At 46.3% G+C, this 25,400-nt stretch overlaps 1 protein-coding gene across 8 annotated transcripts in view; it reads left to right on the top strand.

The window, feature by feature from the left end:
• Nucleotides 1-25,400, top strand: part of SASH1 (SAM and SH3 domain containing 1) — a 245,783-nt gene that overhangs the window by 200,492 nt on the left and 19,891 nt on the right. For 5 of the 8 annotated variants that reach the window (XM_032407689.1, XM_032407691.1, XM_032407688.1 and 2 more), the window contains 8 exons: nucleotides 3,917-4,049; nucleotides 9,809-10,644; nucleotides 15,839-15,913; nucleotides 17,371-17,514; nucleotides 20,562-20,697; nucleotides 21,487-21,656; nucleotides 22,336-22,545; nucleotides 23,310-23,460. In XM_032407689.1, the coding sequence (XP_032263580.1) occupies nucleotides 3,917-4,049; nucleotides 9,809-10,644; nucleotides 15,839-15,913; nucleotides 17,371-17,514; nucleotides 20,562-20,697; nucleotides 21,487-21,656; nucleotides 22,336-22,545; nucleotides 23,310-23,460 (1,855 nt within the window). The remainder of the gene's footprint in view (nucleotides 1-3,916; nucleotides 4,050-9,808; nucleotides 10,645-15,838; nucleotides 15,914-17,370; nucleotides 17,515-20,561; nucleotides 20,698-21,486; nucleotides 21,657-22,335; nucleotides 22,546-23,309; nucleotides 23,461-25,400) is intronic. The other 3 variants (XM_032407692.1, XM_032407695.1, XM_032407693.1) reach the window with 1 other exon arrangement.

Raw genomic sequence — 25,400 nt, 5'->3', positions numbered from 1 at the left:
GTTGCCATGGAAACCAGAAATGAAACACTTAAGCATTCACCACAGAATTACTACATATAGCATTAGCCAAAGTAATTAAAAGTTGAGCCATATGGGCTTTCTGGTGGAAAAATCTGCAAGAGAAAGGCTGGAAATCAAATGTTTCTGTTTACAGTAATGTAAATCCATTTTTCCACATCCTTTGGTGGAATACATTAATTGCCTTTTACGACTAAAGTTTAGAGGTGGGAGTTTTATACAGATGATTTAGTTTTCACCTTCTCATTTAGACGATGATCAAATTTAAGTTTACTTTAGTCCTCTGACCTGGGGCAGGACAGGGAGAGGAGGAGAATACCGTGTCCTGTTACAACGTGCATAAACATACACTGTTATTTCTTCACTTCAGTTTGTTTAAAACCTGTTTTCTAGTAGTTCTGTTCAGTCTAGGAGTCTGTTTCTTGGAATCAACCATTCATTTTATATGTAATGCAGATTTCCTTCATCTTTTACCAAAGTTCCTCCGGGTGCAAAGATTTCATGCACACTCTTCTTAATTAAATAGTTATTTTTAAATTCTTACAGCCTCATCTCTGGGGGTGTAATTTTCTGAATAAAAAGACACGACAAGGGGGCGCCTGGGTGGCTCAGTTGGTTAAGCAACTGCCTTCGGCTCAGGTCATGATCCTGGAGTCCCGGGTTCAAGTCCCGCATCGGGCTCCCTGCTCAGCGAGGAGCCTGCTTCTCCCTCTGACCCTCCCCCCTCTCATGTACTCTCTCTCATTCTCGCTCTCTCAAATGAATGAATAAATCTTTTAAAAAAAAAAAAGACACGACAAGGGGCGCCTGGGTGGCTCAGTCAGTTAAGCATCTGCCTTCGGCTCGGGTCATGGTCCCAGGGTCCTGGGATCGAGCCCCGCATTGGGCTCCCTGCTCAGCGGGGAGTCTGCTTCTCCCCCTCCTTCCCGCTCATGTTCTCTCTCGTTGTCTCTGTCTCTCTTAGATAAATAAATAAAATATTTTTTAAAAAAAGACACAATAAGTTATTTTTAGTATTTGGGAAGTGGTGTGTGCTAATTTAAAAGGAGAAACATGAAATGAGGAATGTAAGCTTTAGTCCCCATTTTAAAAGAAATGCATGCCTTTTACAGAGTCTTTATGTTAAAACAGCTGGAGAGAATTTTTTAAAGGCAAATATTTCACAACTCCTTATCCTCTGGACTCAGGAGGAAGTGAGAAGTCAACACCTCTCTATCAATAAAAAGCATCCTTGGGATACACTTGGTGAACTCCAGTGACTTCTAGGCTGACTCAAGGGAGGATGTATCTTGATTGACTTTGGTTTTATCTTACATTTTTCTTCATATACATTGTGCTGCATCTGCCTTGTTTAGTGTCCAAACCATGATAATGAAAAGTTACTGGTTGCTAGGATTTGTGATTTGTCAGTGGCAAATACCCCTAAAATCTTCATTTTTTTTTTAAGAAAAATAAAAATAACATTAGTTCAAAGTTCTAAAGAGCTCCTGTTTCTCAAAAATAGATGGAACATGTGAAAGCAATTAAACAAGTACCTGGAATATGTTATTTTTCACCACAGTGAATCAGGACAGAGGAAAGTAGGACTTGGGGAGGGGATCTTTCCCTTTAATTCTGTTGTCCTGGTTTAACTTATTTCATTTCCCCCTCAGAAGTTCCCTCTGATGGCATGTTTCCTACATGTGATTTGTCTTTGTGGAATGTACAGGCACACAGAGCCCCCCCCCAACCACCACCACGAGCAGTGGTAGCAACCCCCAAGCTAGGTACAAGGTATACACACACACACACACACACACACACACGCACACATCACTGATTTTCATTCTCTAACATAGCTTCCTGTGTCTTGATTATAAACAACCTGTGCTCATTTCGTTTTTCACTTGACTTCAGAATTTTTCTTTCTTTCTTTCTTTCTTTCTTTCTTTCTTTCTTTCTTTCTTTCTTTCTTTCTTTCTTTTTGACTTAAGAATTTTTTAATGTGACAGTTACAGACATGTTCTAGGTTTGTCCCCTATGATGTTGGTTCTCAGAATTGCTTAGCTTTTTGAGACACATCAAGAAGGCAGAATACTTTAAATGTTTCTGTGTAATTCCATGCACTATGGTTTTGCTCAGGTGCTGATTACCCAGAATGAGGGTTTACCCAGTTCTCATTCCTCTGGTTGACCACTCTGACCATTTTCATCACACATCAACAGTTCAGCCAAGTAAAAATGAAATTCAAACCAGACAATACCATTAGGTAGCAGAAGCTATACTTCCTATCTCGTTTTAATTGTTTACATTGTAAGTTTTAGACCAAACATGTTAAATCTCATTGCCAGCATGCGGTGTAACCTCCTTCCCCCATTACCTGGGGGTTCCATTTCTCTTCTTTATGCTCAGCTAAGCAGTAGTTCACTTTAATTCTGAAATGGAGATGCAACATCTTATCTAGGAATTTTGGAGACATTGAATACAGTTCACAGAAGAGAAGCCTGAGAAGTCCCCCTGTCCTGATGACTTGCCATTTCTGGGTTATCATAATTGTTCTTCAGTGGGTGAATGGTTTGCTTATAGTCCTGCAGAGAGAAAGTACAATGGCCTTATACTGGGAGCTCCAGGGTGAGGACAGAGGCCAGGAAATGGGTTGTATTTTCGCCTTACGTAGTGCCACAATGCTACAGAAATATTTGCGGACTCACAACATGCGGCACCATTTAATTCATGGAATCTCCACCTTTTTTACCCTTGAACCACTGTTCTCCGCGAATCCTCGAGTACCTATTCAATTGTCGATTTCTCGCGGGGGAACGGCTTCATGTTAGGCCAGTTGTTCAGAGCTGTGATTTTTGTTTTGCTTTGTTGTTTATATGAGGCATCTCTGTCCTTACTGTTTCTGTGAACTAGGTTTGAGGAAGTGGGAGAGAAGGTTGTTGCCAGGATGTGTAGGGTCAGCTGGGGTTGCTCCCGGGCTGCCTGGGGTGCGTGGAGGCTCGCCCTTCGGCCGGGCTCCGCGCTCCCGGGACCGCCTGAGCGCCCGGCCCGTGCAGCACGCCCCTGGAGCTGCAGATTGCTTTTGCTTTTTCACATTCTGAACAGATAAAACAGAGGAAGCTGCATATTGAATGTTAGAGCTGACTTGGAACCGAAACCCTCATTTTGTTCACAAGGAAAGGATTGTTTTCACTGGGGTCACTGCTGCAGAGAGATTTTTTTTTCCTCTCCTCTCTGTAATGTTTGATACTTGAGGGAAAACAGCTGGGTTGAGCATACTTGAATCGCTGCAAAATGAAATGGGATGCTGGGGAATATGCACTGTACTGTATGGCTGAAAAGGTCAGCTTTTTCCCTTGTCCCTCGCGGAGGAATGCGGGGTCTGTCCTCATGCTCGCCCTGCGAGCTCTCACAAGGAGCCGGGAGAGGCGGAAGGCATGGCCGAGGTGTGGCAGGCCCACCTAACGAATGGCACAGGAGGCGGCTTTTTGCTTCTCTTCCCTTTTCCTGCCCTGCTGTTTTTGATTTTGTGGGAGGACTGGAACAAGTCAACAGAATTTTGGTTTGGAGGAGTAGTTGATGACCACGTTGAGCAGTCCTGATGGGCCAGACAGATGAGAGCCGGGCCCAAACCACAGCAGTGGGACTGGAATGACAGGGCCAGCCTGGCGGAGAGAGTCCTGTCGGAGTTCGCCAGGAGGAGGCCCCGCGCCGGTCCAGGGCCCCGGGGTGTGTCGCGGTGCCTGGGACCTGGGGTGGTGTGTGCGGCTTCGTGAGCCCCAGCGGCCCGGTCGGTGGGCGCCCCAGGTGCAGCCACACAGCTCAGACTGGTGGGGAGGCCGGGCTGCACCCGACTGCCAGAGCAGACGGCTCTGGGGCAATGATCTGATTAACTTTTCTTTTGTTTCTTTGCCAGTCAAGAGAACAATCGGATGATGAGACCGAGGAGTCGGTGAAGTTTAAGAGGTTACACAAGCTGGTCAACTCCACTCGCAGAGTGAGGAAGAAACTGATCAGAGTGGAAGAGATGAGAAAGCCCAGCACCGAAGGTAAAAAAAGAAAAAAAAAAACACGCTCTACCCTGCTTATTCCAAATTAAATCAGGCGGGGTCAGCTCTTCAGTAGAAAAAGTATGATTTCAACTGGAAAATGGATTGCATTCCAGCTGAGGCTGCAGCGAGTGCCTCGGGTCTGCGTGTGAGCAGGGCATTGCTCAGCACGTTAGGGATCCTGGCGCCCAGCATCCCGGGAGGCTTAGTACTGTTCGTGTTACAGCGATGGGAAATGGCTGGTGTGTGACAAGGAAGTCTTCTCAAGATGTGGTACAGCTTTAATGTTGAGCGTACACCACTTTACATCAGCTTTATCTTATAACTTCTCAGCAGTAGCCTCTGTGCCCAAAAGATGATGGTTCTTGCCCATTGAATTTATTTATTTTTTTAATTTTATTTTATTATGTTAGTCACCGTACAGTACATCATTAGTTTTTGATGTGGTGATCCACGATCCATTGTTTTCGTATAACACCCAGTGCTCCGTGCAGTACATGCCCTCTTTAATACCCATCACCAGGCTAACCCATCCCCCCACCCCCCCTGCCCTCTGGAACCCTCAGTTTGTTTCTCAGAGTCCATAGTCTCTCATGGTTCGTCTCCCCCTCCGATTCCCCCCCTTCATTTTTCCCTCCCTTCCCCTAATGTCCTCCATGCTATTCCTTATGTTCCACAAATAAGTGAAACCATATGATAATTGACTTTCTCTGCTTGACTTATTTCACTTAGCATAATCTCCTCCAGTCCCATCCGTGTTGATGTAAAAGTTGGGTATTCATCCTTTTTGATGGCTGAGTAGTATTTCCATTGTATATATGGACCACATCTTCTTTATCCATTCATCTGTTGAAGGGCATCTCGGCTCTTTCCACAGTTTTTGCCCATTGAATTTAGTCCAGATTTGATATACATCCATCTCAAACAAACATCCAACAATCGAGGCACTTAATATCCTTTCAGATCTCCAAGGGATGATTTGTTCTTCCTATAAACAGTCTCAGGACTCGGTTCAGGTGGGGCTCTAAGGACCTTCTGTTCTAAGTGGATCTTAAGAGCTATATTGCTGGCTAAGCAGCTTGTCAGATGAAGCAATTACGTCAAAAGGGGCATGAGCTTGGATTTATTGTAGTGAATAGTTAACCTTTCAAGTGTGATTATGACAGCTTAAATCTCACCCATATTCATCACTCCTGTTGTTAGCAGTGTGCATTTGCAGCATCTTGTAAGATTCTCCCAAAAGGATAAAGTAAAAGAATAAGATTTCCTGTTTGGAAAATGACAAGTGAACTGGAAAAAAGTACTGGAAAGAATAGGTCTTATTTTTAAAAAGCACATGACTTGTTAAAATGTCATATCTACATTTTGAGGAATTTCAAAAATTTAACGTGTAGATTTGAAAATGATCATTGAGAAGCCTTTTTTTTTTTTTTTAAAGATTTTATTTATTTATTTGTCAGAGAGACAGAACACAAGCAGGGGGAGAGGCAGGCAGAGGGAGAAGCAGGCTCCCCGCCGAGCAAGGAGCCCGATGTGGGACTCGATCCCAGGACCCTGGGATCATGACCTGAGCCGAAGGCAGCCGCTTAACCGACTGAGCCACCCAGGCGTCCCTTGAGAGGCCTTTTTGTCGTACACAAATAAAATCAAGGCGTGAAGAGAACTGGGATTTCCCCTGACTTACATAGAGGAGGGTTTCCTGTTTTTATTGCTGTTTTTAAATTTCTGTTTGCCGTAATTATTTACCAGCTTAACTCCACTAGAGAAATATTGGAGGTGAGGGGATTACGAGGGGAGCATGGAGGCAAAAAAGGAAAAGAAGGGAGGAGGGGCAGCAAGAGAGACGTGCTTATGGGCAACTTCACAGAGTTGTGTTGAATTCCAGGTTTCGTGTGGGTGTCTTCTTGCATGGTTATTCTGCTTGCCTTTGGGTGTGATGCTGATTTTACATTTGGTTGTTTTAATACCTGCGTGTCAGTCATGGTTTCACAGTACAAGAATATAGCGTGATTTCCTCTCACGGGCGGCTCTTAACAAAATCACGCACGTAGTGTCCGTTGGAAGAGTAAGGAGAACCATATGGAATTGCCATCATTCAACCTTGGGTACCACATTTTAAAACAAACCTCTCTCACTTGCCAAAATTAAATCTCAAAACACAGCAAATGGATTGATGGGTCTCGTCCATAAACGAGGACACATGAGTGCCGTGCGGGGTACTCTGGGCCTACCCCCCAGTTGCCCGTACGTACAGAGTTGTCGTGGGCATTAGGGCTGCCTTTTGAACTATCTCTCAGAGCCGTAGTTGACAAAAGGGAAAAATATACCTAGAGGGGTAGCTTTAGGGTAAGAAGTAGTAATTGTATGGGCTTCTAGCCCTGAACTGTAATTCATCTGGTTATGAATTAGGTGCCACTGATGGAAGATGGATTAAATGCGCCTGAATCCCCATTAGCCTCTGGTGTCTGATGAGTTGGGGCGCTGGGCTGCCGCTAACTGGACTTGTCGGTTTTGCCAGGAGAGGAGTCAGGTGTGTGTGTGCAGCTCAGGGCATCCGCGTGGGGCTGCCCCCCAGCCAGACTATAGACTAGAACTGTCCTCCAAATCCTGTAGAGTAGCACTCTCTGAGGTTCCTCATTGGCAAAAGAGCTGCTCCTTGACCATTGCTTCTGCAAAGCAGGAAAGACTCACATTCCCGGTAACCCCTCCCTCACTGCCCCGGGACCTTCAAAGAGTTGAGCCTTTCACTTCCTACATGTCTGTGCCAATACTAAGTTGTCTGAAGATTATTCACCTGTACTGAGAGCATCCTGTGTGCCAGCCACTTTTCTACACACTTTAGATTTTATGTTCCTTTTAATACGTCATCCTCAGAATAGCCGCCAGAGGCGGGCATTAATACCATCCTCATTTCACAAATGAGGGGACGGACACACCAAGAGGTTAAATAATTCGCTCAGTGTCACTGAGCTGGCTGGCAGAAGGCCCAGAATTAAGTCCGGGTGACCTGGACTCCACTCTGCTCCCACCCCTTCCCCACCCCTCAGCTCTGGAGTCCTGGAAGAGCCAGGAGAGTTAGAGTCTCTCACCTAGTCTCACCCTTTTGACTGAGTTTCAAGTCCTTATCCAGGGCACGGATGACGCTAGACGATATTCAGTCATAGGCCAGGTCAGTGCCCTTCGTCTGCCCTTTTTGTGTTTTTTCTCCTAGAGCCGATACCCACTGACCCTCTTCCCTCATTGGCCCAGCTTATCTGTGACCCAGTAATGAATCATTAGCTTTTGTACGGTGCTTTTTAGCTTATAAAGTGCCTTCACATACTTCTTTTCATTTAATTTTATCATCTTCAGTAGTCTTGAAGTAGATATTTCTAGGATAGGCAGAAGTTATTACAGGTGAGGAAACAGACTCAGAGAGATGAAATTATTGCCCAAGGTCATGGAGACGGTGAGTGGCAGAATCAGAGTTGGAATCAGGGCATAAAGCTGGGTTCTTGGCATTAAGTCACCCCATACCCTAGCCACGTTTCCTTCTGCATTCTCATCTCAGTGACGAGGATAGATAAAGGTCATTGTGTGTGGTAGGTCACACCAAATCACGACGGGGCCTTGCATGTTGACTGCCATTCTTCCAAAGGATGGTTGTACTTGGAGGTCCCAGAATGGGAGCAGTGGTGCTCTGAGCCCAAGGAATCAAGTCCAGGCTGGGATTTCAGGCCACGGGGCAGACCCACCACCGAAGAACCTACCCCCGGCAAGGCCTGCCCTCAGCACACGGGCTAATGCAGCCACTGGGGAAGCACTGGCCACTTTTCCCTCCAGTTACCAAATGCAGACTTTTCAGAACAGGACGCAGAGCTGTAGGTCACGGGCAGGTGCCTACCAGCTGGTTCCAGACTCCCATGTGCCGTGGAAGTAGGGAAGCTCTGATGACATCTCTAAATACAGAGTCCAGAAAATCTCCAGACCGCTGTTGGGTGACAGGTCGTTAAGGTACCCAGTGACCCACCCGAATTCCCCAAGGCCCCTTCAGACTGTAGGTGGATGAGGGCCTTGCCATCTCTGTGGACACCTGGGCTAAATGTAAACCGTGGTCTGTGGTCTGGACACGTTTGTAGAGGAGTCCAGGGTGGGCTGCCTCTGCCACCAGGCTGTGCCTCTCATCTGGGCCCCGTCCCTTCTTCCTGAGAGTGGAGGCTGGATTTGATCTAGAGGAGATGGCCATGTTTACTTCTCACAGCAGAAGGACCCGTGGCCTCCATACCTTATTAGTCAGGTGTCCTGAGGAAAGAGCAGGAGACGTTCACGATGTTTGCACATTGCCTCTGGTCCGGCGAATATCCCCTCCGAAGCCTAGATTTTGCTTTTACGCTCTCGTGAAGGATCCGGGGATGATCCTCCAGGGAATACATTTGTGCTGCAGATGACGCGGAACTCTGGGCTGGACACAGTCGTGAACCTCCCTCCCCACCACCATCTCCGTGACATCAGAATCCATCTGGGGGTTGTATTTCATAACCGCAGTTCTGATTTTCTTTACATTTGTAACAATAACTCCCATCAGTTGGAAAAGTAAGAATAGAATTTGAAAGGACTGCTGCCAGTCCTTTCGTCCTTCCCCTTCTGAAGTGAGCAGCTCGCTCTGACATTTACCCACCCCAGCTGGTGTATTTAGTTAGGGCCACCCCTCTGTTCCAAGGAACTTCTAATTTTTTCCTTTTCACAGTTCAGCTGGTGGAAAGCTGCAGTGCTCAAACGTTTCCTTATAATTAAAGGGACACAGCCAGTGAGGATCGCTACACCCACAGTTTGACCTACTTCTTTTTCACATCTGTTCACATAACACACGCAGGAAAGAACTCAGTTTTCCTGCCAGTGAGTCCAAACCTTTCCACTGGGCTCTGGAAGGCTTGGCTCAATACCTTGCTCCGGGGAAGGCTTCAAGAGCTGGAGTCCTTGAAACAAAGTGGAAGCTCGATGGGGCTGCCTGCGTGGCCAGGCCCTGAAATGCCCTTGCTGCTTCCTAGCAGGGCCAGTGGATGGCTGTGTCTGGCTGGAATCCCCCAGTTCCCTAACTTTTTGTGTCTGGCTTGTCCCCTGGGGACCATTTGTCATTTGCACTTGCACGCTATCACCCTGTATGGAGTCTTCGCACCCACACTGCCTTGGGGATTTGATTACTTCAATGGCACATGTACCAATAAAAAAAAATCACTGTCGGCCATGGGACGTTCATCACACTCTGTAAAAAACCAAGCAGACTCAACAGGAGGGCCTTTCAGACGGGGGAAAGATTCTGATTCCTAGCTTCTGAGGACAGCCCTTACCAATTGGGGGAGGGTAGTCCTGTTTGGAGCGGGGAGGAGAAGGGTAATTATCTTTAAATGCTAGGGGCTAAAGAGTATGGTGATAATGACTGGCTTAGGTTTTCCAAATGGCATTTTGAGTAGGTTTCTTAAGGTGTTTGTTCTACAAAGATATTTAAAGAAGAAGAAAACACACCCAGTACCTTTTAACATTAAGTTTGTGCGAAACCATACATTTGCACAGTTGGATTATTTTTTACATGCATTTATTTGAGCGGGAGCCGGGTTTATGAAGAGGGTAAGTGATACGGGGAGGGGATCGCTGTGGTGTCTGTGAGGATTAGCGTACTCTTTGTAGGGCAGGGGCTATAACGAAAAGAAAGATCTGGGTGAGAGGACGTAGAGGTGTATGTACAAGAGACCGTGAACCTGTCCGTATTGCTTTCCCTCCAGGCGGGGAGGAGCACCTGTTTGAGAACTCCCCGGGCCTGGATGAAAGGTCCGCCCTTTACTCTGGAGTGCACAAGAAGCCATTTTTCTTTGATGGCTCTCCTGAGAAACCTCCGGAAGATGATTCAGACCCTCTCACCACTTCTCCATCGTCCAGCAGCCTGGATACCTGGGGAGCCGGCCGGAAGTTGGTCAAAACCTTCAGCAAAGGAGAGAACCGGGGCCTGATCAAGCCCCCCAAGAAGATGGGGACGTTCTTCTCCTATCCGGAAGAAGAAAAGGCCCAGAAGGTTTCCCGCTCCCTGACGGAGGGCGAGATGAAGAAGGGCCTCGGGTCCCTGAGCCATGGGGTAAGTACGGACGGCGTGTGCCTCTATGACAGCCGCCGGCGCAGGCCCCACCTCCTGGTGTCCCTGGAGGAGGTCCAGAGTGTCCGGAAGCAGATCCGCTTGAAGAAGATGGATACTAACTATTCATGTTCCAGAGCTTCTCTCTGCCAGCGTCCCTCCAGAAAAGGAGTCCACGGCACCGCCTGCGACCTGCAGCTGCCCCGGCCGAAACCCAAAGGGGGCGGGGGCTGCGGCGCCCCGAGCAGGAGGGTGCGCGGGCGGCCCGCGGTCAGCGAGTTCAATATCACCTACGTGGTGGAGCGGAGCCTCTACGGCCACCTGAGCCTGACCCAGCTAGTGCGTCCTGCCTCCGACAGGACCCTGAGCAAGGCCGAGAGGCAGGACCTGAGGCGGTGCTTGCTGGAGGAGGAGGAGGAGACCAAGAGGAAGTGGGCCGCCACGGTCGACCGCTGTACTAAAAGGGTTCTCTTGAGAATCCACCAGAAGTCTGTGAGTCACAGAGATGGTCACCAGGACGGCCTTGGCATTTCTGTGAGGTGCAGTCAAGCATTATGGCCTCTCTTCCGTGGCGCCTGGCGCCCTCCCCCTCTCTTCTGCTCCTGACTTCATGACTTCAGGGTCCATTCCGCCATCACCTCAGATTTCTAACCCTACTCTCCTTTAGCAATAGCTTCCTTTCCATTTGGCCTCTTGCCAGTTGAAGCCGTTTGATTTTTAATTGAAACTAAACACCGATGATGATCCAGGGGAGGGCTTTCAGAGTACAGGGGTGGGGTTTGGCCTCCTCCTAGGAGTGGCCGTCTTGATTCTCAGCCATCCCGTCACTTGACCTCAAAGAAGCTGATTCAAAACAGAAGGACGTTTTGCTCTTAAAAGACATGTTTATTCTTTCAGTTAATTAAAACAATAGAAACTGGCTCACGGAAAGATTGTCATCAACACAATCACAGATTTGGTGATTTTGAAAACATCGTCAAGTACGTTTCTTTTATTAGTAGGGCCAAGCAGAAAGTTCTTAAATGTAGAGGGGCAAAAAATACTAGAGCTCTTTGGTTTTACTTAAATCTATTTGATAGTCTATCTTTAAACAGAGGGGTGGACATTTAGAAATGTCTTCCACTGCCCCCATAGATTCTTCTGTACGTAGCAGGGAATAAAGTACTTACATTCAAAAATGTTTTTCAGTTTTATTACTGAGTTATTAGAAACCTAGTAAGATTGCTTTTTAGGGTGAGACTTATGTTCAACCTTGAGAATAAAAGCATTTTCCTCCCTGAAATTACCACCCAAATTTTAGCTTGCACAGGAACCCATACAACATGGCACAGGGTGAGGAATTCTGTGGGCTTCCTGGCCCCCTGTCCCTTGATGCCCTGTTCAGTCCACTGGGACTGCTAGCTGCGTCCCCCTTTAAGGGTCTGAAGGAATAAACTATAGTGCAGCCTCCCACAGGGGATTTTCCTGGGGCTCCTTCACATTCATGCGTCAGATATTCTTCCCCGGACAACTGCTCTAACTTCTATTCATTCAGTTGAGTTCTGCTTCTTGTGGAAATGGAGACCGATTGGTCCATGCCATCCCTAAAATGATCTTCCCTATTCCAAAAGGATCGGTAGGTCCATCCTAGCCTTTAGGTTTTCCAGATGTTCCCACGTGTTGACTTTCTTGCTAGAGCTTATTATTTTTTTTTTTTAAAGATTTTATTTATTTGAGAGAGAGAATGAGAGAGAGCATGAGAGGGGGGAGGGTCAGAGGGAGAAGCAGACTCCCCGCTGAGCAGGGAGCCCGATGCGGGACTCGATCCCAGGACTCCAGGATCATGACCTGAGCCGAAGGCAGTCGCTTAACCAGCTGAGCCACCCAGGCGCCCCTAGAGCTTATTTTCTATTTTTTCTCATTTGTACAAATCTTCTAACACTTTAATACTGTGACAACTTCCCTTCTGGTTCTTTCTATACATCATGGTGATAGTTTGTGGTTGGTTCTGTGTTTGTTGTACAATAACAGAATTCTCTTTCTCACTCCTTCAGTTCTGACCCATAGGTCTTCTGTAAAATGCTGTGGCGAACCAATCTTGGTATAATTTATTAACTTGAGAAGGGCTCTGCCCAGTTCATCTGCACATGACCTTGACAGATCAGATCTACCTCTTTTCTGTTAATTGGTTACTCATCCCCATGAACTTAAATCTTGTCATACTGAGAATTTTTCCACCTTGAGTACCTTGAATTCCTCATGCGTCTCCCTCACCTTTATTGCCAGGTTAATAATGTAACCTCTGCAAGACTTTCTAGAAGTTATATTTCCAAGATTTGTGCTACTGAAATTGTGGGCCAGTGATTAATTCTTCACTGACCTTGAGTTATGGACATGGGGCAAGTTTCTTTTCAAGCACCAAGTTTTTTCCTCCCTACAAACATGGTGGTACTGTGTAATCTCTGTCCCAGATGTCACCCAAGGCTGGATATTTTTAAGGTACTATGAGCCTGAGGTAGTACTGGACAGTTCTAGTACTTGCTGAAATACATGTTCAGTACTAAATTAGAAATCTGCACATACCTTTTCCTGTTAAGTGTAACTACACACTCAGGAAGACAAAATTTAATTTTCCAGTTATTCGGAGAATGTAAGGGGAAATAAGCATTTGTAACAACAGTTTTTTGGGGTTGTTTGGTTTGGTTTGGATTTATGGGATTAATTTCCTTGCTTGGTTTACTTTGAACAGCCTTTTCCATCCTTCTTGTCCTATCACCTCCACTTTATCTGAAAGTGCACAGTTTCCTTTACTCTTTAAACTTGATCCTTTTGTCTTTCAAAAAATGCCATATTTGCTTGACGAAACCTCAGGGAAATGATAATGCTGTATATTCACTGGAAATGGTCACCTGTCTTGCTTTTTATTTGGTCATTCAGTTTTTGTTTGGGGGAACAGGCATGCATGACATTTTGGAATTTTGTCCATTTTTAAAATTCAACCCCCCACACCCACCCAAAACATGTTTTCAACTGCATGACCATTCCATCGACTGGCTCCCCTCATCCGCAAGCATCTATCCCAAATGTTCTTATTGTTAGCTGTCTAGGACATACAGGAACTTAAAAAAAGAAAAAAAACCTCACTTAGGTTTCGATTATGTAGATCACCAGAGGCGAAGATTGGTTTACTTTCTCTTACTATCCTCTCTACAGTCTGTGCTCTCTGTTGAAGGAGTGCTGTTTCGGGAACTGCTTGATATTACAGAAAAAGCTGCAGATTCGTTCAAGCGATGTTTACTGTTATATTCTTTGTCTCTCCTCCACTGATAAAGAAGAGTCTGTTCCAGACACCTTAGCGTATCACTGGGAGAGGTTACAGTTGGCAGCTAAGAAACCCAGTCAACTCTTCACTCTGAGCTTTTTATTTTAGGAATAAATGCCTACAGCTGGCATATGAAGACATAAATGAGCTTCTAATTTATTGCAGTAAAGTTTCCACATAAATTCTTTCTCAGTTATTTCATATGCATCAGAAAGTACGTGCTGGGCTCCAGTGTTGCAGTCGATGCTGGAATTTAAAGCAGGGCAATGCAGAAGCCATAAAATGATGAGGCATCTGGGTGCCATATTGTGTCTGTGAAGCCCTGAGTCACAGGAAAGGAACTAGGATAAAATCACTGCCTTTGCAAAAATGCGAAAATCTATTTGGCATCAGAAGCCGCAAAGGGAAGGTAAACGTTAAAAATTAGCCTTGAGAGGTGGCCATAACCTTGCTTGCCAGGTTGAGGGATTTGGTGTTTTTGAATAAAGCGGTCTTTTTTTTTTTTTTTTTTTTAAAGATTTTCATTTATTTGACAGAGCGAGAGAGCAAACACAAGCAGGGGGAGTGGGAGAGGGAGAAGCAGGCTTCCCGCTGAGCAGGGAGCCCGATGCGGGGCTCGATCCCAGGACCCCGGGATCATGACCTGAGCCGAAGGCAGGCGCTTAACGACTGAGCCACCCAGGCGCCCTGGTCTTTCTCTTTTTATAGACTAGAATACAGTGAGGTTGATTATAAGGGAGATCAGATTGCCCATCGATACTTAATACAAAATTAGAATTATGTCCATGGTAGATAACTTTTCAACAGCAACGGCAGCTTTGGTGAGGGAGAAAAACCAGTTGTGTGGCCTCCTGAGTTTGGTTATCCCAGAGTGTCCCCTGCAGCACTTGTGTGTCTCCTGGCCCCTCCACTCTGCTGTGCCAGCCCCTCTCACTTCTGGTCCCTTCCTGGGAGGCTCTGATGGAAGCTCCTAGAACGTAAGGTCCACAGCTGAGCTTCAGCCCTTCATTTGCATCTTTAGAATGGCGACTAAGCCTAAACTTGGGTGTGGTCATTGTCGGGACAAGCTGCCGAATCCTCAGAGCAGCCGTGATGAAGAGTGCATTCACAGCACGTCAGCTCCTCACGGACAAAGTGGAGTTCAGAGTCTAAGTACTTTACCTGTCACGCAGCAAGTAAGCGGCAGGACCAGGGCCATCTGCGAGATTCCAGAAACCTTGGCATTTTCCTTCCTGGATGTTTCTGCTTTCTCAGCTCAGTTACTATATATCTCAAGTATATTTATGCTAAACAGGCAATGTTTATAGTCTACATTGTGCTTTTCTGGTCATTTCTTCCATCGAACAGCTGTTAACTAGATTTCTTTGAGAAACAAGTAGTATAAAATATTGGCACCCAAATCTGTTATTCAGCTTTTATTACCATTTGCTTAAAAAGTAAGTCAGTTGTAACAAATTAATGTGCTTTGAGCCTGTCTTAACAGGTTCTTTTGGGTGGGGGAGGGAGTGGCCATCGAGTAGCTTTTGCTGGAAGAACAACAGAATTCAAAGCAGGTTCTGAAATATAAAATTGCTGAAATGTAAGCAATTCCATAAAGATTGAAACCAACTAGAGGACAAGAAGGTTTTCATTTCTTTATAACGTCGTGCTTTTCCTATTGGAATTAAAGAGTGTGGTCAGCGACAGTCACTGAATCAGCCTTTCTGGGCAAATGTGGTGTCTTCATACACTCTGAGTAAAAGGGTCATAATTAGTTAAGTTGGGCAGTTAGATGGGAAAGTTAGCAGCATTTTTGGCTAGGTCAAGGAAGCAATGAGTGAGTAATCCTCTTGGCCTGATTGGACTACTCTAAACATAACCTTTTTTCCCCTTCTCAGTGATTGAAAACCAAACAAAACAAGAGTCTGTTAGAGAAGCCTGCTGTCAGTGGTAGAGCTATAGAGGATTTCAGACCTGGGTTTCCAGACCACCCTGAGCACATGGGTCCCCTCATCATCACTACTGTGTGCAGCTGGTATCGGAGGACTGGAAAGGGATCATCTGTTGCTAAGCGACAGGGAATCTTAGAGCACCTAACACGTGGGTGGTTTTTTGTTTGTGTTTGTGTGTGTTTTAAACCAATTGGTTTTTGCACATTAAGGGGATTCTAGACCTCTGAGGTAGGCCCAGTTCCAGTGGCCTCTGGAAGGACAACACGAGGGAAATTTCCTTAAAACATGAATCATGTATTTTTTTTTCTCATCATTTCTTGTTCCCTACTTTCATCCTGTAACATATTTGTGATTCAGTGATTGTCCTGCAACTGGAAAATGTGTTGGGTTGGTGCACGGTCAGCTGATGTAAACATAACTGGATTATTCCCACCCTCCCCGCTCCTTTCCACAGAGAACCTGCAGTTTCGGAGGATTTGACTTGACGAACCGCTCTCTACACATTGGCAGCAACAATTCTGACGCAATGGTGAGTAGATGTCAGAGGAAAAGCAAAAAAGGTTTGGATTCAAGCAATGTGACTGACACAGTTGCATGTTTAGTGTCTCTGAGAAACGATAGTGGGTGACATCGGTGATGCTGCATCGTATATGGAGGAGGCCCTGTTTTACCCGTCTTAGAGATGCTCTGCTGTTACCCGGGAAATGAGCAATGACCACCTCCATCCCCGTAATGCCTTCGCTTCTGGTTCTCTTCAAGTCGCAGACCCAGTCTGGAGTTTGGCTTCTACGGTCCTAGCCATTTGAGCACACATGCCCTTTGTTCACACTCGTTGCAAGTGCACGCGACCGGTACACACAGGTGGTGTGCCAGGATGGAGCTCTGTGATGGGGGCGAGAGTCGGTGCCAGCATTTCTGAGACACCAGTCTGACCACAGGCCAAGTGCATGGCCCTCTAGGAGTCTAGGTCTTTCTGACCTGGGATGTCCTGGAACGAACCCAGTCTCCTTGGGCCTAGAGCAAACCAGACTCTTTGGAGCCAAGGTTCTCGTGGCCTCACACCTTCTGGGTCACCATGGGGACGGGCCACCCCTGTGGTGTACATACTCTGTTCCTTGAGGTTTTCTTTGTGAGGCTCCAAGGATGTAGGTGAATTTTACCTACTGTTTTGTTTTCCCCTTAGGCATTTTCTCCGAAACTATGAAATTAAAATTCCGTGCTTTATATTTGTGTATATGTCATGTGTCGGCTAAAATACCCATCTGTGATTTTTGAAGTGTTTGAGAATTTCCTGGAAGGATAACAATATTTTATTTGGATATCAAATTTTATAGATTCATAAACTAGTAATTTTATGTAGTCAATCTTTAATAAAAAATGAGAGAAGAAGAATAATTTCTTTTTCCTTTCTCAGGGGAAAGTTTTTTTTTTTCAATGCAAGATAGAATGAGAGGTGACCACAAGTCTAACTTGTTCAGAGAAGGAAATGTACATACTCTTAGTACCTGACCACACGGAGCTCTAGAGGGATGTAAGTCCGATGAGACGGTGGACTTCTGATGACTGAGATTTGCCATTCTGTTCTTACCACTTTCCTAGGGTGATTCAGTAGTATCCTCTTCTTCCCCACTGCCAGGATTATGTGAACATAATCACTCTTTATCAATGAAATGCAGTCCCCTTGGGTAGCTAAAATGATGAGGGAAAAGTATAATTGGAGAAGAATATACTAAGGTTAAAAAAAATAATAAGTGACACACATCTCACTTTAAACAAACATGCAAAAGCCCCTTAGTGAGTAGCTTTTAATTTTAAATCGAAAAGACAAATAACATAGCACTAAGTTAACATAGGAAAAAATTTCGAGATCCTGGGGGATGCCAATATTTTTCTGAGAGGTAGAACGTTAATGGTTTGAATAATAAAACCTGTTTCAGGGCTTCATTTGTCTGTGGTTAAAGGAACTTACAACACTTTGTTTTGCAGAGTAAAGAAGGAGATTTTGTGTACAAAGAAGTTATCAAATCACCCACTGCCTCCCGCATCTCTCTTGGGAAAAAGGTGAAATCAGTGAAAGAGACAATGAGGAAGAGGATGTCTAAAAAATATAGCAGCTCTGTCTCTGAGCAGGTATGCAACTCCTGAGCCAAGAGCCGAGCCGAGGATGATCAGTCTGAGATCTGATATGGTGCTAAATACAAAGCATTGGTATTAACCAGGCTCTAGGACCATGGACACAGAAGTTCGATAGACATTTCTTCAGTCAGTGAACGTTTACAAAGCGCTTAGAGTGGTCCATGCTCAGTGCTGAGAATCCACGATTTGGGCCCTGTCTTTTACAGACACACGAGAAAAAGACAACACGTAAAGAAACGATTATTCTTAGTGCCATAAGCACTTAACATTTGATACAAAGGAAGGATTTTATTTGCGGAAATAGTCCTTGCTACAAAATGGGTGTTACCAGAATCAAAGCTAAAAAAGCCACTCAAGTTTCCTTAGACAGCAGACTTTTTTGAAAAAGGTGTAGCGGAACTTATTCTAAAAGCTCATAGCAGGTAGACTCAGAAAGTCTGGCTGCAGGGCTGCCCACAGCAGTCATTTCTGCAGGGGCATTTTCACTAACTGGACCTCTCTCTCTGTGGCCAGTAAGAGCACAGCATAGACCCCCTCCAGTTGTCTAATTTCATCAGGAGAAACATGACCAGTTCCTGTCCTAACTAGGTGGGTGGAGGGAATAAAGGCATTTGGAAAGCTGAGCCTTGAGGTGATTTTGACCATTTGCACCTTATAGCATTCACTTTTAGTCTGTTGAGGTACCTGTGTATGGGATGTTTGTCTACTTGGAAGTAGGTAGGTGATGCTCTAGCCACCAAATAAAAACAGGGAAAGCGGACATTTTCGCTCAGCTTGCGCCCTCTGGTGGACACAGTAAGCTCCCATCCAAGCATCTCCCTGTTTGACTCACTGACCACCACCAGCTAGCCGGTGGCCTGCACTGGGATGCAGACAAAGCCCGCACGGTGTCTTCAGCATATTACGGTGGTTCTCATTTGGGGGGAGGAGGGTCCCCCTCCAATCCCAGGGCAGCTGGGGCTCTTTTTGACAGTCACAACCGGGTGGGGCTGGGGCAGTGTGGTCGCTGCTGGCATCTAGCGGAGGGAGGATGGGGATGCGGGTAAACGTTTTACAGCGGCTCCCCCCAACAGTTCTCCATCCAACATGCTGACCGTGCCCAGGCTGAGAAATCCTGGCTTGTTAGACCTCCAGGGGGAGTCCAGGCTGTGTCCTGTATGTCTGCCCCATGATTATTTCCCTTCTTGTCCCTATGGGCTTGGGAGCAATGGCAGTTCCTAGATTTCCATCCAGCAATGAGGCTGCATCTCCTGTGAGGCGGCCGCCGTGCTGGTCACTGAAAGCAGCATCACGCAGTTCAAGCACTTGACTCATAGTTTGCTTTTCCCGTGGTTTGAAGTAGCCACTGAAAGCTCTTGGACACGTCCATCCTTTGTGGGTCTCTGCTTGACAGATCAGGAGCGCAGGACTTCAGTGTCCTCTTGAGCTGTGTTCTGTAATTTCACACTATATAACAGGCTTGTAGGCTTAGTTCTCTTTTTTAAAGCAGTCATTTCACGTGAGTGGGACGGAAAAAAAGGAGTAAATGATCAGTATAATGCCTTTTGGAGAGAGAAGGCTAATGTTGCAAGGTTTTGTTTTGTTTTTGTTTAACATTTTAGTAGATATATCAGCCATTATGGCAAAGATCTTTGCTCTGTTCTTGCTATATGCCCGGCACCTGGAAGAGTACTTGTTCTTGTAGGTCATCAATAAATACGTGATGAATAAGTTAGTAAAAGCATTTGAGGACATACATTATCAGAGTTGTCTATTTCATATTGCTGTTTTTCAAAATTTGTGTGCTGTCTCCAGAAGTGTTAAAAAAAAAAAAAAAAAAGATAATTGGACAGATGACTTTTTTGATGATTCAGAAAGAGTAGTGAAAACATATGCAGGAATTCGTACTCTGCAGCTTCAGTTACTTCTCAGTGATGGTACCTCTGTTTATAGTTGTATTTGAGCTTGTTTGTTCACTTTCCTTAAATATAAAGCATAAATGTGTTCCGGGGGTGCCTGGCTGGCTCAGTCCGTAGAGCATGTGATTCCTGATCTCAGGGTCGTGAATTCAAGCCCCCTGTTGGGCGTGGAGCTTACTAAAAAAAAAAAAAAAGTGTTTTGGATCAGAAGCTGCCATTACTGTTGTCCTTAAATGTTTGCAGGACCCGCAGAATCATGTTAAAGCCCTTCTGATGATTCGGCACTATGTAAATAACAGGTTTCACTTAGATGGTTTTGTGCTCACGTGGCCAAGTAATATGCCAGAAAGTGGTCTGTTTTGGCAAGTAAACTATTCTGACTGCAAACGTTTTGAAGCATGATATTGTCTATCCCTATAGCACCATCAATCACTTGAGCGTGCTGTGCTTGTGTGTGCAAATCAGCAGCTGCCAAGGTAATGCTACCTAGCCACCCCAAAAGTGAAAAGTACTGCTGAGTCACTCCTGTCAGCATTCTGACCCAAAAGGGACCTCAAAGCTTTGTACTAACAACACACAAAAGAAGTAAAAGAAGCAAAAACCAAATGGTGACACAGAGAAATTTTATTGCAGACCAAAAAAAAAAAAAAGTATTTTGGCTATATATGTGTATTCTAAATTGGTATTTCATTAGCTAATTTCAAGAATTTTTGTAAACAGAAAAAGAATCTGGCCTTTTTTAGGTGTAAATGTTTCTGATAGATTAAATATTTTCTGATAGTACTTCCAGATCTTTACTGGTAAACTGTACTCGATCTGCATTCGAACTCCAGTTTTATCACTGGCCTAGAGGTGATGCTAGAAGTCTCTAAGCCTTTAATGAAATGTTCTCAGAGCTAGATAGATCTTTCTCGGAGATTTCAAGAGTATCTATTTGAGTATGAAAAATGACTGAGTTATGTGAGCAACAACTCTAAACTGAAGCAAGGGTATAGATTAAAAAGGAGGAGAATATTGGGTACGGAATCAAATATGGCTATCAAAATGGATACGACTGATTTAGTGGAGGGCTCAAGTGCCTTAAATTATAAAACAACATCCATCCACTCTGATGCAACTTAATTTTGTTGAAACCCATTCCAGGACTCGGGCCTTGATGGCATGCCTGGCTCCCCTCCATCTTCACAGCCGGATGGCGAACACATGGACAAGCCCAAGCTCAAAGCCGGAGGTTCCGTGGAGAGTCTGCGCAGTTCTCTGAGTGGGCAGAGCTCGATGAGTACGTCTGATTTGTCATTATACGTGCTTGCAGCTGGAGTCAAAATCAGCCTTTTACTGAGTGTCAGAGTCAGGCGCTTTAAAGAGGAGTTAGACCAAGTTCTGGCCCTTAGGGTGCTGTTAGAGACAGACCTGCAAAATATGTGGGCCGAGAGTCACATTTGGTCAGGAGTAGATGTATATAGCAGGGGCACAAAAGAGGGGGTGATGAATTTTGGAGAAAATAGAGAAGGCACCTCAGAGGAAGGATCTGGAGAACGGAGAGGAACAAGTCAAGGGGAAAGGCTCATGAAATGACCAACAAAAGAGGTGGGGGAAGAGAGAATTATAAATGTCACACGTAACAAGTGCTGTTCGACCACTCCAGGACTCACTGGGGTGTCGGCTGAGGGTACTGGGGAGAAGAGAGCAATTTAAAGCACCATTTTCAAAGCAACTGGTCTGGGGCAAGTTCCTTGACTTCTCTGAGTTTCCTCATCTGTAAAATGGGGTAAAAACAGTAAGCTGGAGAGTCTCTGACTGTGGGAGGCTTGTGGCGTCCTGCATTAGGGAGTCTGTGTACCACCTGGATTCCCGGTCTACTTAGGTGGTTGCTTAGGGATAACAATCCCAAAACTCCGATCCCCTGGCCTCCTAACCCAGCCCCGCTGTGGTTCTGACGTGAGCTTGTGCCTTGTGACCTCCCTGCACTGTCCCTGAGTTTCCTGATCTGTGATGGCTTTCATGCCTTTAAGCTTTGCTGTGCAGGAAGTCTGCATTGACCCTTGTCCTTCCTGTTTTTCCCGTGCAGGTGGTCAGACAGTAAGTACCACCGATTCCTCAACCAGCAACAGGGAGAGTGTCAAGTCGGAAGACGGTGATGATGAGGAGCCCCCCTATCGGGGCCCCTTCTGTGGGCGCGCCAGGGTGCACACCGACTTCACGCCTAGTCCCTACGACACAGACTCGCTCAAGCTCAAGGTGGGTCTCTGCCTGGCCTCAGCCCGGCTCTCCATGCCTTTAAGAGGCGGTCTGTTTTCCTTGCCGTTGAATGCTGGGCTCCTGCGGCGCACACTGGCCGGAATCTCGGCTTCGCTGATAAACCGGTCCCCTCTGTACACGGACCCTAGCGTGTCGGACGGAGGTGGGTCTTGTGTTAATCCTCTGTCATCCCCACTTCATCCCCAGCCCTTCCCTGCGACCGGAGCTTCCTTTTAGAATTCCCGTTGCCCTCCACCCTCCAGTGTCTGTCTTTGTCCAGCTGAAGAAACCTTAACTGTCCTCTCTGTGCGACTGGCGAGTGATGTTTACTGGGACAGATGGAGCTGCTCACAGTTTCTGAAGCGTTTCCAGACCAGGGACTGTGCTGGCATTTGCTTGGTGGGAAGTCTTTCTCTAGGAAGTAGGAGTTCTGGATGGTGGCCAGGTGCCCAGCTCGCCATAAGCACCAGGAAGGACTTGGGCCACACTTCATCTCATGGTTCAGGGGGTGGAGGGTAGGAGACCTCGGGCCTGCGTGGAATCTGGCTCTCTGCCAAGCTCCCAGTTATGTACGGTGATTTCAGTAGCTTCCCGTCTGCGTGATGAACACATCTAATTGATGCATGGTTCGTGCCTAGAGACGGATCTAATGGAAAGATCTTTGTTCCCTGGGCCACAGAAAGGAGACATCATCGATATCATCAGCAAGCCACCCATGGGCACCTGGATGGGTCTGTTGAACAACAAGGTCGGCACATTCAAGTTCATCTATGTAGATGTGCTAAATGAGGAAGAAGAGAAGCCCAAGCGCCCCACCAGAAGGAGGAGAAAAGGAAGACCACCCCAGCCCAAATCTGTGGAAGATCTCCTTGATCGGATCAACCTGAAAGTCAGTTTTGTCCCATTCCAGTCACATATGGCATCGTTGCCTTCTCCTTTTCCTAAATTAAGCAAGGGCACTTTTAGGGAAGGGGGGGCGATCTGTGTCGTCCAGCAAGGCAGCCCGTTACTAGGATGAGTATCCGTTATTCTACAGAAATAGGTACCAGTATGCTAATGCTGCTCTTGGCCTCTGCTGGGGGCGCCGCACAAGTCCCGGGTCAAAATTTGCTGCTGGCCCCAAGAATAGCTTTCAAAGAGCTGTGAGCACAAAGCCCTGGCGCCCTGCTCACTGGGTTCCCCAGGCTGTGAGGAGTCGCCCACAGGCCCCTGCCCCGCAGTTATTCCTAGGATCTGGTACACTGGGGCCACAGAGTAGATTCTGGGTCCTCCTTGCAAATTCTCTGGCTCCTGAGGAAGGCACAGGGCTTTGAGTTGGATTTCAGTAGCTCTGTAAATAAAAGTATCCTCCACGGTGCGCTGTATGGCGAAAGGCCTCAGTCAGGGCAAAGGCACAGTTAAAATGCAAGCCAGCGGGGTCCATCTCAGCCTGCAAGGTCCATCTTTGTGGCCCATGGTTAATGCGATGCCTTGCCCGCCTGCTAAGCTGGGTGCTGGGAGGTACAGAACACATTATAAATGAGAGTTACCAACCTTCCAATTAGCACGAAAGTGACCATGGAAAGGGTTCAGGGGTTTGAGGCCGGGTGTTGGTCAAGCATCACATAGCAGCGCTTGCTGACTCACCCCTGGCTTCCTTCCCTTCCCTCCCAGGAGCACATGCCCACTTTCCTGTTCAATGGGTATGAAGACCTGGACACCTTTAAGCTCCTGGAGGAGGAAGACTTGGATGAGTTAAATATCAGGGACCCGGAACACAGGGCTGTTCTCCTGACAGCAGTGGAACTGTTACAGGAATATGACAGTAAGTTCTTCCCCGCACCTGAGGGTCCCTTGTTAGCTCAGCCACACACTCGGGTCCCTACAGTCCCTCCTTCAGTCCTATTCCATCCAGAGCCGGGGTCCGTCTTGTATTATGTCAAATGGCACAGAGGCGTGAATTCCCCCATGTAGCCCTTGCGGTTGATGGGAGAGCAAAAGAAAACCTTACTGCTGGTGCCTTTCCTGGCATGTTTCTAGGTAACATTTGAGGAAAATGCTGCTCCCAGTGACTGAGAAACGAGTTACGTTTCCTTCACATGGTAGAGGCCCCCTTGGGCACTGTCCTCAGGATGCCTGGGGTCAGAGGAAGCTGACGCGCTGGAGCGTCCTGCCCAGCCAAGGGCCAGTCCCTTCCCACAGCACTCCAGAGCGGTTTCCTGATCGACTGGGAGGGTTAATGAACAAATGACATTCATCAGCTTCCCCTGAAGCAGCAGGAACTACCTGAGGTAACTGTGGAGAGCAGAGACTGCCGGGGCGAGAGCTCACTTTTACAGTCCATGGGCAGAGTTCAGTAAGCTCCCAGCTTTTATGGAGTCTATTTGAATATACTGCATCCTCTGCTCCATTAACCTAGTCTGATCTTGCTCTTTATTCTTCAATCTGACATCAAAAATACCCCTGAAATTATTCATCACGAGGGGAGTATCCTTTCTAGTTACCGAATTCAAATGCATTTTCTTTCAAGTGCTCTGCTTCGCCAGCTAATAGCATTTCTATTGCTAAAAGACAAACCAAAACCAGGGTTAATGGTGGGGAAAAAAAAATCCCTATTACTGAATGTATCAGGCCCAAGACACATGGAAGCGAGTGAGTCAGTACAGTGAAATTCACTTCTGCTTAATCGGGCCTCCCTCTAAATTAACCAGTAAACATAGAGGACCACACACCATCCAATGGATGTCTGAACCCTAGATAAACATACTGCCTTCAGGGATAGATTTGAAGAGAATTGTGCTTCATATCGGGTCTCTTTGGTAGGGGAGCTGTCTCTTGGGGAGGGGGTGTGTGGCCAGGTTGTGGACAGGGAGCCTCCTGGCCCACTGCCGGGTGTGGCCAGCCAGCTCTATTAATATCAATGAGCGTTAAATCATCTACTCTCCTGGACCACATCTGCTCTTCCTCAGCCACTGAGAACAGGTGGTTTATAAACCCTGTCCGTTATGTTTCCTGTAGCATTCAGAGCATAGGAGCGAAGCTACACCCTGAGGATAAGACAGGGTGGATCTGTGCTTAGTCTTTTTCCTGCCACATTGGCTCAGATCCGTTGCCCCTCGGGGGAGCAGCTCCTGAGGTCTGCACCAAGGGATATTTTATAGGAGGGAATCTGCCTATCATGATGCATACTCAGAAGTCTAAGGAGGGCTCTTTGCTTCTTTATAAATACCATTTCACATCTGTGCTGTGCCATTGCTCAGACTATCCCTAATGCACAAAGCAGCCCTTCCTTTTTCTAGTTCTCAAAGGCTTCGGGGGCTCCGGGGTGCTGATCAGTGCCAATGGTCTGGGTCCAGACGTATCCCAGGATTATAAGACTTTACATTCAGTGCAGTTAAATTGTATTTAAGTAACTGATAACCTAAAGGAACACCATAGATTTCTGTCAAACTAAATTTCTATGCACTAGATCGATCCAGAGATCTACTGAGATCTTGCAGATTTTCTCGCTCAGCTACCCACAAGAGCAAGAAGCACATCTCCAGCGTGAGCTGGCAGTCAGACCCACCAGTCTCTCTCATTGCACATCTGTGCAGGGGGAATGCAGGCCTTCGTACAGGGTGCCATTTAATTGTCTGATAGCATTTCCTTGCACTGACACCAAAACCACTGTCTTAGGCCTGCCAAAAGAAAGCTCTTTTTAAAGAATTGTAGTAAGAATTTTAATCAGCAATTATTTCTAATATACAGAAAAGTACAGAGAAA

This window comes from Phoca vitulina, unplaced genomic scaffold (assembly GCF_004348235.1).
Source record: "Phoca vitulina isolate PV1807 unplaced genomic scaffold, GSC_HSeal_1.0 scaffold9, whole genome shotgun sequence".
NCBI classification, from domain to species: Eukaryota; Metazoa; Chordata; class Mammalia; order Carnivora; family Phocidae; genus Phoca; species Phoca vitulina.
This window is presented reverse-complemented; position numbering and strand designations above follow the sequence as displayed.